This window comes from Oncorhynchus tshawytscha, unplaced genomic scaffold (genome assembly GCF_018296145.1).
Source record: "Oncorhynchus tshawytscha isolate Ot180627B unplaced genomic scaffold, Otsh_v2.0 Un_contig_2419_pilon_pilon, whole genome shotgun sequence".
NCBI lineage: Eukaryota > Metazoa > Chordata > Actinopteri > Salmoniformes > Salmonidae > Oncorhynchus > Oncorhynchus tshawytscha.
This window is the reverse complement of record NW_024606719.1, coordinates 1-11,137: the sequence shown is the minus strand read 5'-3', so window position 1 is coordinate 11,137 and position 11,137 is coordinate 1. Positions and strand designations below refer to the sequence as shown.

At 42.2% G+C, this 11,137-nt stretch overlaps 1 protein-coding gene across 1 annotated transcript; it reads right to left on the bottom strand.

Moving 5' to 3' along the window:
• Positions 1–3,245: 3,245 nt before the first annotated feature.
• LOC121842212 lies at positions 3,246–10,077 on the bottom strand. The gene is made up of 27 exons (XM_042312277.1): positions 10,054–10,077; positions 9,866–9,950; positions 9,578–9,724; positions 9,284–9,495; positions 9,070–9,173; positions 8,837–8,955; positions 8,568–8,735; positions 8,152–8,351; positions 7,932–8,044; positions 7,640–7,746; positions 7,338–7,514; positions 7,003–7,211; positions 6,808–6,902; positions 6,610–6,638; positions 6,418–6,439; positions 6,290–6,317; positions 6,102–6,186; positions 5,814–5,960; positions 5,520–5,731; positions 5,306–5,409; positions 5,073–5,191; positions 4,804–4,971; positions 4,388–4,587; positions 4,168–4,280; positions 3,876–3,982; positions 3,574–3,750; positions 3,246–3,447 (listed from the first exon to the last, which is right to left on the bottom strand). The coding sequence occupies exons 2-27, from the start codon at positions 9,929–9,931 to the stop codon at positions 3,268–3,270; spliced, it is 3,408 nt and encodes a 1,135-aa protein (XP_042168211.1). The 5' UTR covers positions 9,932–9,950; positions 10,054–10,077; the 3' UTR covers positions 3,246–3,267.
• Between the last annotated feature and the right edge of the window lie 1,060 nt (positions 10,078–11,137).

Here is an 11,137-nt window from a genome sequence, read left to right as displayed (position 1 = left end):
AGAAGACAACAGAATACAATGCGGATAGCCCCTCTAAATAGCCATAATTCCACACATGAGCAGTGTCTTGTCAATTCTGGTCATGCAAAGAACACTGGCAAACAATTGTTTTACCCCTGAGATGTTGAAGTCTTTGAGATCCGAATAGGTTGTGTACTCGGAGTATGAACCCAGGTTGATTGCAAGCCAGTCATTGTCATCGTGGATGTTCTGCCTGCAAGCTAAAAGACATGTATGGCCGTTTTGGTTATTGAAAAGTGGAGTACATTGATGTTATATTCAATAGACAAGGAAGCAACATGCCAACTGTTCACTCCTTTCAAACAAAGCACACTTCATCCAGCATAGGCGATGAAGAATCAAACAGAAAGCCAATGAGCACAACAACCTGCTTGGTGAGTCCTACCTGGTCCATTGATGAGGTGCACAGATTTCCTCAGGTATTTCAGCAGGACTCTTGCGATTCCTTCTCTTCTATCCTGAGTCATTTCAGGGAAAGCTCTGTCCATTCCATTTACACTGTAAATGGGAAAAGATACACTCATGACGCTTCCACCCCACATTTGCAATAGATTTTAGTCATCGAATCCATGGCTAATTTTAGCAGGAAGTTGGCCCCTACTCACATGACTTGGTAGTTGGTGCAGTTGACGTTTGAGGTAGCAATGGTGAGCATGACTTCATTAAAACTGGGGAGGATGGGAATCAGCTTTACTTGAACCATGCAATCCAGTCCAGCGTTTCGAACTCTGGGAATTGAAGGCTGATGATGTTGAACGTCTGATTCATCATCACATCTCTCACGGCTGGATGGATGTCAGGAATCTGTTGAAACACATGACCAGAGTTCCTCAACACTGAACAACTCATCACGGCATTCCATCAAGCTTTGCCGGTAATAAATGAAAGTAGAAGATTGATAGGTTGCTCGTTGCTCATTTGTTGTCCTTCACTATCCACAAAGGGAGACACAGGAAGACATGGGGATTGCTATTTGTCAAGATGAAATCATGCAGTTTGTTTATCTCAAAAGTGCATTACCTCTTCCTTTGCGGTCAGTTGCGTCAGAAACTCGTCAACATTTTTGAAAGCGTCTCCTTCCTCCAGCCGCGTAAACACAAGTTTAATGTCATCTGTGTCATTCAATGCCCCAGAGGTCAAGGTCAATTGTGCCACTTGGGTTGGGGTAAGCAGCGACAGTGATTCCTTCTACAAATAGAAAAAAAAAAGAAAGGTGGCACATGTCAGTGAGTGGCACGGTAATGTTATTGAGGGGATAACCATCCAGACAAACACCTAGGAAACTTACGCTGGAGAAGTCGGGATTAAGGACTTGTAACTCCTGCAGTTCTGCAAAAACAGAAAAGATGCCAAAGTTCCTCTGGAGCCAGTCCATGCTTCCACTGGTGTTTGAGACACAGCCGGGATCTGAAACAAAAGCAGAGTTAAACAAATGGACTTTAAGTTCCCCTAAGCAGATGACTTCAATGGATTGGCCCAGAGAAGTGTGTATGTTTTTGTGCTTTCCAGAACCATTTATTACCTGATGAGTCATTTCTTGAAAGGAATGGATAGATGTAATGAGTGAAGATCACTCGTTGTTGCTCTCTGTCCATGGAGGCTGATTGGTTGCTTAGAGCCTCAATGCTGAAAGAGAACAGAGCCCATGTTACCTATGTTATCTTGACTTCTTATTCAATTGTAGGCATATAACCAGTTGTATTGACGATGGCATTGGGTATCATGGATTTACATACACAATTTGGTAGGTCTGACAACTGAAGTTCTTTGAGCTGAGACAGGAGAGGAAATTCCTAGATGGAGATGCCAAGAATGGACGGAGCATCTTCTGGAACAACTTGTCAACGAAACTGGCGTTGTTCAGCTGTGCATTCATGAAGTTGTTGAGTTTGACATCTCCAATGGCATCAAGGACATTTGGCATAGCTGGACTGCTGGTGTTGGGGTTCTGGAAAGGTATAAACAGATGTGTATTGACAAAATCCACACATATTGCCAACATTTTGTTGTAATTCTGGGATTCAACATACCATGCTGGAGTAATCCAGAAGAGCCTGGTCTAGAATAGCAGCATTGTTTTGGAAGAACAGCTTCCACATTTCTGTTGAGTAAGTCTTTTTGCTGGACAATTGGCATTTCAGGATCGTCACCAAGTTGTCCGCTGACAGAAGGGTTGTCTTAAAGAAAAGAATGCAGGGACGTGAACCAAATTAGACAACTGTGACATCAACATGAGTAACATGAATAAAGAAGATGAGGACAAGAGAAATGTATCTGTTGCTACTGACAACATTTAGTGGTGAATTGAAAAAGCTTACTGAGGAACAGGCATATTCAGAGATGTTGAAATTGCAAAGGGATTCATTGGAATTCCCAATCGACATTTGTTGCTTCAGTTGTGTTCTGTAGGAAACGGTAATGAAAAATACATTATTAGTTTCCAAATGATACCTTGTGTGTCTCAATGTCTTACAACCTGCACTGTGCATGACAGCACTGAACCTACCTGTTAAATCCAGCACAAAGTTGTTTCTCTGCAAAAGAGAACATAAAAACAATAGTTCTTCAGACACAAATCATAAATTGCCAATCTGATTCAAGAAAATGTCAATTGCACAGCTAGCATCAACTTACCATTGACCAGTGTTTCTTTGCACTATATGGGGGGGAAATAATATTGTTACCAGTGTGAAATTAAATGAGAAATCAAAAGAGATGCTTTGGCTTTCTGAACAATGCCACAATGCAGATACCAGATGCATGACCTTTCCCATATCGTAAACAAAAGGTCTATTTGAAATAAGATCCCACTCAGAGAGTACTTACCACAATTAAAGCTGGAGGCCTTGAGCAACCTTTGAGGGGGATAATTTAAATAAGGTCAGTCAATCAACGGGAAGATTTGGGAGCATATGAGTTAGCAAAATAACATAATGCCTTTTTGGAGATTTTTAAATGTTCTATAAATGCTGGGCTCAGATGATACAGTGTCTGTTGTTGAAAAATAGCAGTTTATCACATACGTTGGAATGTCTTCATCAGTGCATCCAAGCTTGACTTTACACCCTGTGAGAGGTGAGGCGGAAGAGATTCCAAACTTTGGTCGAGACCCGTAAATCTGAGAGAAAAAGGAAAGAGACATTAGTGCAGTCTTTTGTCAATCTGTACTTTACGAGGTAGTCCCTTGTACGTTTGTTTGGGGTAAAGTAGTCTCTTACATGGCATTGTAGGATTCACAGGTGATGTTTAGGGGATATCAACCAATCTGCCAGGATGGAAGCTGGCCAGCAGAACAACCAGATTGACTTGGAACCACAGCTGGAAGTCTTTTGGCTCAAAAACGTCGAATTTGGGAGCAAGAGCCACCAAGGTCAGGTCTAGCATTGTGTCTCTTACGGCTGTGTTTGTGATGATAGTGATGTTTTCCTGGAAAATAAATGGTTCATGGTTTAGGAGGACATCCATTCATGCTGATTGTTTTGTCAGATGACTTTGTCGAGAGCCAGGTCTCACTGTACAAGGTCCATTCCAGCCAGAGAGTGATGTACTGACCTGCTTGGTGACTTCAACAAAAGTCACAAAGAACTCATTGAGCTGCTCTTCCCTTGGAGATTCCAGCAAGCTGATGAAAACGTTCTTCACAAGAGTCTCATTCTCCAGAGCGCCAGTGCTTGGGTCCAGTATCAATTCAGCTTTCTGGTTTGGTGAGAGGGAGTCTAGAACTGCCACCTGGGGAGAAGAAGACAACAGAATACAATGCATTAGCCCTCTAAATAGCCATAATTCCACACATGAGCAGTGTCAAACAAGTCAATTCTGGTCATGCAAAGAACACTGGCAAACAATTGTTTTACCCCTGAGATGTTGAAGTCTTTGAGATCCGAATAGGTTGTGTACTCGGAGTATGAACCCAGGTTGATTGCAAGCCAGTCATTGTCATCGTGGATGTCCTGCCTGCAAGCTAAAAGACATGTATGGCCGTTTTGGTTATTGAAAAGTGGAGTACATTGATGTTATATTCAATAGACAAGGAAGCAACATGCCAACTGTTCACTCCTTTCAAACAAAGCACACTTCATCCAGCATAGGCGATGAAGAATCAAACAGAAAGCCAATGAGCACAACAACCTGCTTGGTGAGTCCTACCTGGTCCATTGATGAGGTGCACAGATTTCCTCAGGTATTTCAGCAGGACTCTTGCGATTCCTTCTCTTCTATCCTGAGTCATTTCAGGGAAAGCTCTGTCCATTCCATTTACACTGTAAATGGGAAAAGATACACTCATGACGCTTCCACCCCACATTTGCAATAGATTTTAGTCATCGAATCCATGGCTAATTTTAGCAGGAAGTTGGCCCCTACTCACATGACTTGGTAGTTGGTGCAGTTGACGTTTGAGGTAGCAATGGTGAGCATGACTTCATTAAAACTGGGGAGGATGGGAATCAGCTTTACTTCGAACCATGCAATCCAGTCCAGCGTTTCGAACTCTGGGAATTGAAGGCTGATGATGTTGAACGTCTGATTCATCATCACATCTCTCACGGCTGGATGGATGTCAGGAATCTGTTGAAACACATGACCAGAGTTCCTCAACACTGAACAACTCATCACGGCATTCCATCAAGCTTTGCCGGTAATAAATGAAAGTAGAAGATTGATAGGTTGCTCGTTGCTCATTTGTTGTCCTTCACTATCCACAAAGGGAGACACAGGAAGACATGGGGATTGCTATTTGTCAAGATGAAATCATGCAGTTTGTTTATCTCAAAAGTGCATTACCTCTTCCTTTGCGGTCAGTTGCGTCAGAAACTCGTCAACATTTTTGAAAGCGTCTCCTTCCTCCAGCCGCGTAAACACAAGTTTAATGTCATCTGTGTCATTCAATGCCCCAGAGGTCAATGTCAATTGTGCCACTTGGGTTGGGGTAAGCAGCGACAGTGATTCCTTCTACAAATAGAAAAAGAAAAAGAAAGGTGGCACATGTCAGTGAGTGGCACGGTAATGTTATTGAGGGGATAACCATCCAGACAAACACCTAGGAAACTTACGCTGGAGAAGTCGGGATTAAGGACTTGTAACTCCTGCAGTTCTGCAAAAACAGAAAAGATGCCAAAGTTCCTCTGGAGCCAGTCCATGCTTCCACTGGTGTTTGAGACACAGCCGGGATCTGAAACAAAAGCAGAGTTAAACAAATGGACTTTAAGTTCCCTAAGCAGATGACTTCAATGGATTGGCCCAGAGAAGTGTGTATGTTTTTGTGCTTTCCAGAACCATTTATTACCTGATGAGTCATTTCTTGAAAGGAATGGATAGATGTAATGAGTGAAGATCACTCGTTGTTGCTCTCTGTCCATGGAGGCTGATTGGTTGCTTAGAGCCTCAATGCTGAAAGAGAACAGAGCCCATGTTACCTATGTTATCTTGACTTCTTATTCAATTGTAGGCATATAACCAGTTGTATTGACGATGGCATTGGGTATCATGGATTTACATACACAATTTGGTAGGTCTGACAACTGAAGTTCTTTGAGCTGAGACAGGAGAGGAAATTCCTAGATGGAGATGCCAAGAATGGACGGAGCATCTTCTGGAACAACTTGTCAACGAAACTGGCGTTGTTCAGCTGTGCATTCATGAAGTTGTTGAGTTTGACATCTCCAATGGCATCAAGGACATTTGGCATAGCTGGACTGCTGGTGTTGGGGTTCTGGAAAGGTATAAACAGATGTGTATTGACAAAATCCACACATATTGCCAACATTTTGTTGTAATTCTGGGATTCAACATACCATGCTGGAGTAATCCAGAAGAGCCTGGTCCAGAATAGCAGCATTGTTTTGGAAGAACAGCTTCCACATTTCTGTTGAGTAAGTCTTTTTGCTGGACAATTGGCATTTCAGGATCGTCACCAAGTTGTCCGCTGACAGAAGGGTTGTCTTAAAGAAAAGAATGCAGGGACGTGAACCAAATTAGACAACTGTGACATCAACATGAGTAACATCAATAAAGAAGATGAGGACAAGAGAAATGTATCTGTTGCTACTGACAACATTTAGTGGTGAATTGAAAAAGCTTACTGAGGAACAGGCATATTCAGAGATGTTGAAATTGCAAAGGGATTCATTGGAATTCCCAATCGACATTTGTTGCTTCAGTTGTGTTCTGTAGGAAACGGTAATGAAAAATACATTATTAGTTTCCAAATGATACCTTGTGTGTCTCAATGTCTTACAACCTGCACTGTGCAAGACAGCACTGAACCTACCTGTTAAATCCAGCACAAAGTTGTTTCTCTGCAAAAGAGAACATAAAAACAATAGTTCTTCAGACACAAATCATAAATTGCCAATCTGATTCAAGAAAATGTCAATTGCACAGCTAGCATCAACTTACCATTGACCAGTGTTTCTTTGCACTATATGGGGGGGAAATAATATTGTTACCAGTGTGAAATTAAATGAGAAATCAAAAGAGATGCTTTGGCTTTCTGAACAATGCCACAATGCAGATACCAGATGCATGACCTTTCCCATATCATAAACAAAATGTCTATTTGAAATAAGATCCCACTCAGAGAGTACTTACCACAATTAAAGCTGGAGGCCTTGAGCAACCTTTGAGGGGGATAATTTAAATAAGGTCAGTCAATCAACGGGAAGATTTGGGAGCATATGAGTTAGCAAAATAACATAATGCCTTTTTGGAGATTTTTTAAATGTTCTATAAATGCTGGGCTCAGATGATACAGTGTCTGTTGTTGAAAAATAGCAGTTTATCACATACGTTGGAATGTCTTCATCAGTGCATCCAAGCTTGACTTTACACCCTGTGAGAGGTGAGGCGGAAGAGATTCCAAACTTTGGTCGAGACCCGTAAATCTGAGAGAAAAAGGAAAGAGACATTAGTGCAGTCTTTTGTCAATCTGTACTTTACGAGGTAGTCCCTTGTACGTTTGTTTGGGGTAAAGTAGTCTCTTACATGGCATTGTAGGATTCACAGGTGATGTTTAGGGGGATATCAACCAATCTGCCAGGATGGAAGCTGGCCAGCAGAACAACCAGATTGACTTGGAACCACAGCTGGAAGTCTTTTGGCTCAAAAACGTCGAATTTGGGAGCAAGAGCCACCAAGGTCAGGTCTAGCATTGTGTCTCTTACGGCTGTGTTTGTGATGATAGTGATGTTTTCCTGGAAAATAAATGGTTCATGGTTTAGGAGGACATCCATTCATGCTGATTGTTTTGTCAGATGACTTTGTCGAGAGCCAGGTCTCACTGTACAAGGTCCATTCCAGCCAGAGAGTGATGTACTGACCTGCTTGGTGACTTCAACAAAAGTCACAAAGAACTCATTGAGCTGCTCTTCCCTTGGAGATTCCAGCAAGCTGATGAAAACGTTCTTCACAAGAGTCTCATTCTCCAGAGCGCCAGTGCTTGGGTCCAGTATCAATTCAGCTTTCTGGTTTGGTGAGAGGGAGTCTAGAACTGCCACCTGGGGAGAAGAAGACAACAGAATACAATGCATTAGCCCTCTAAATAGCCATAATTCCACACATGAGCAGTGTCAAACAAGTCAATTCTGGTCATGCAAAGAACACTGGCAAACAATTGTTTTACCCCTGAGATGTTGAAGTCTTTGAGATCCGAATAGGTTGTGTACTCGGAGTATGAACCCAGGTTGATTGCAAGCCAGTCATTGTCATCGTGGATGTCCTGCCTGCAAGCTAAAAGACATGTATGGCCGTTTTGGTTATTGAAAAGTGGAGTACATTGATGTTATATTCAATAGACAAGGAAGCAACATGCCAACTGTTCACTCCTTTCAAACAAAGCACACTTCATCCAGCATAGGCGATGAAGAATCAAACAGAAAGCCAATGAGCACAACAACCTGCTTGGTGAGTCCTACCTGGTCCATTGATGAGGTGCACAGATTTCCTCAGGTATTTCAGCAGGACTCTTGCGATTCCTTCTCTTCTATCCTGAGTCATTTCAGGGAAAGCTCTGTCCATTCCATTTACACTGTAAATGGGAAAAGATACACTCATGACGCTTCCACCCCACATTTGCAATAGATTTTAGTCATCGAATCCATGGCTAATTTTAGCAGGAAGTTGGCCCCTACTCACATGACTTGGTAGTTGGTGCAGTTGACGTTTGAGGTAGCAATGGTGAGCATGACTTCATTAAAACTGGGGAGGATGGGAATCAGCTTTACTTCGAACCATGCAATCCAGTCCAGCGTTTCGAACTCTGGGAATTGAAGGCTGATGATGTTGAACGTCTGATTCATCATCACATCTCTCACGGCTGGATGGATGTCAGGAATCTGTTGAAACACATGACCAGAGTTCCTCAACACTGAACAACTCATCACGGCATTCCATCGAGCTTTGCCGGTAATAAATGAAAGTAGAAGATTGATAGGTTGCTCGTTGCTCATTTGTTGTCCTTCACTATCCACAAAGGGAGACACAGGAAGACATGGGGATTGCTATTTGTCAAGATGAAATCATGCAGTTTGTTTATCTCAAAAGTGCATTACCTCTTCCTTTGCGGTCAGTTGCGTCAGAAACTCGTCAACATTTTTGAAAGCGTCTCCTTCCTCCAGCCGCGTAAACACAAGTTTAATGTCATCTGTGTCATTCAATGCCCCAGAGGTCAATGTCAATTGTGCCACTTGGGTTGGGGTAAGCAGCGACAGTGATTCCTTCTACAAATAGAAAAAGAAAAAGAAAGGTGGCACATGTCAGTGAGTGGCACGGTAATGTTATTGAGGGGATAACCATCCAGACAAACACCTAGGAAACTTACGCTGGAGAAGTCGGGATTAAGGACTTGTAACTCCTGCAGTTCTGCAAAAACAGAAAAGATGCCAAAGTTCCTCTGGAGCCAGTCCATGCTTCCACTGGTGTTTGAGACACAGCCGGGATCTGAAACAAAAGCAGAGTTAAACAAATGGACTTTAAGTTCCCTAAGCAGATGACTTCAATGGATTGGCCCAGAGAAGTGTGTATGTTTTTGTGCTTTCCAGAACCATTTATTACCTGATGAGTCATTTCTTGAAAGGAATGGATAGATGTAATGAGTGAAGATCACTCGTTGTTGCTCTCTGTCCATGGAGGCTGATTGGTTGCTTAGAGCCTCAATGCTGAAAGAGAACAGAGCCCATGTTACCTATGTTATCTTGACTTCTTATTCAATTGTAGGCATATAACCAGTTGTATTGACGATGGCATTGGGTATCATGGATTTACATACACAATTTGGTAGGTCTGACAACTGAAGTTCTTTGAGCTGAGACAGGAGAGGAAATTCCTAGATGGAGATGCCAAGAATGGACGGAGCATCTTCTGGAACAACTTGTCAACGAAACTGGCGTTGTTCAGCTGTGCATTCATGAAGTTGTTGAGTTTGACATCTCCAATGGCATCAAGGACATTTGGCATAGCTGGACTGCTGGTGTTGGGGTTCTGGAAAGGTATAAACAGATGTGTATTGACAAAATCCACACATATTGCCAACATTTTGTTGTAATTCTGGGATTCAACATACCATGCTGGAGTAATCCAGAAGAGCCTGGTCCAGAATAGCAGCATTGTTTTGGAAGAACAGCTTCCACATTTCTGTTGAGTAAGTCTTTTTGCTGGACAATTGGCATTTCAGGATCGTCACCAAGTTGTCCGCTGACAGAAGGGTTGTCTTAAAGAAAAGAATGCAGGGACGTGAACCAAATTAGACAACTGTGACATCAACATGAGTAACATCAATAAAGAAGATGAGGACAAGAGAAATGTATCTGTTGCTACTGACAACATTTAGTGGTGAATTGAAAAAGCTTACTGAGGAACAGGCATATTCAGAGATGTTGAAATTGCAAAGGGATTCATTGGAATTCCCAATCGACATTTGTTGCTTCAGTTGTGTTCTGTAGGAAACGGTAATGAAAAATACATTATTAGTTTCCAAATGATACCTTGTGTGTCTCAATGTCTTACAACATGCACTGTGCAAGACAGCACTGAACCTACCTGTTAAATCCAGCACAAAGTTGTTTCTCTGCAAAAGAGAACATAAAAACAATAGTTCTTCAGACACAAATCATAAATTGCCAATCTGATTCAAGAAAATAGAGATGCTTTGGCTTTCTAACAATGCCACAATGCAGATACCAGATGCATGACCTTTCCCATATCATAAACAAAATGTCTATTGAAATAAGATCCCACTCAGAGAGTACTTACCTAATTAAAGCTGGAGGCCTTGAGCAACCTTTGAGGGGGATCATTTAAATGAGTCAGTCAATCAGGGAAGATTTGGGAGCATATGAGTTAGCAAAATAACATAATGCCTTTTTGGAGATTTTTTAAATGTTCTATAAATGCTGGGCTCAGATGATACAGTGTCTGTTGTTGAAAAATAGCAGTTTATCACATACGTTGGAATGTCTTCATCAGTGCATCCAAGCTTGACTTTACACCCTGTGAGAGGTGAGGCGGGAAGATTCCAAACTTTGGTCGAGACCCGTAAATGCAGGAAAAAGGAAAGAGACATTAGTGCAGTCTTTTTGTCAATCTGTACTTTACGAGGTAGTCCTTGTACGTTTGTTTGGGGTAAAGTAGTCTCTTACATGGCATTGTAGGATTCACAGGTGATGTTTAGGGGATATCAACCAATCTGCCGGATGGAAGCTGGCCAACAGAACAACCAGATTGACTTGGAACCACAGCTGGAAGTCTTTTGGCTCAAAAACGTCGAATTTGGGAGCAAGAGCCACCAAGGTCAGGTCTAGCATTGTGTCTCTTACGGCTGTGTTTGTGATGATAGTGATGTTTTCCTGGAAAATAAATGGTTCATGGTTTAGGAGGACATCCATTCATGCTGATTGTTTTGTCAGATGACTTTGTCGAGAGCCAGGTCTCACTGTACAAGGTCCATTCCAGCCAGAGAGTGATGTACTGACCTGCTTGGTGACTTCAACAAAAGTCACAAAGAACTCATTGAGCTGCTCTTCCCTTGGAGATTCCAGCAAGCTGATGAAAACGTTCTTCACAAGAGTCTCATTCTCCAGAGCGCCAGTGCTTGGGTCCAGTATCAATTCAGCTTTCTGGTTTG

Bases quoted from the DNA above. Each gene is read 5' to 3' on its own strand.
- LOC121842212 (XM_042312277.1), bottom strand. From the start codon at position 9,931: ATGTCGATTGGGAATTCCAATGAATCCCTTTGCAATTTCAACATCTCT. The intron at 9,725-9,865 runs GTAAGCTTTTTC...CTTTTCTTTAAG, and splicing joins CTGAATATGCCTGTTCCTCA to ACAACCCTTCTGTCAGCGGA. The intron at 4,281-4,387 runs GTGAGTAGGGGC...TCCCATTTACAG, and splicing joins TGCACCAACTACCAAGTCAT to TGTAAATGGAATGGACAGAG.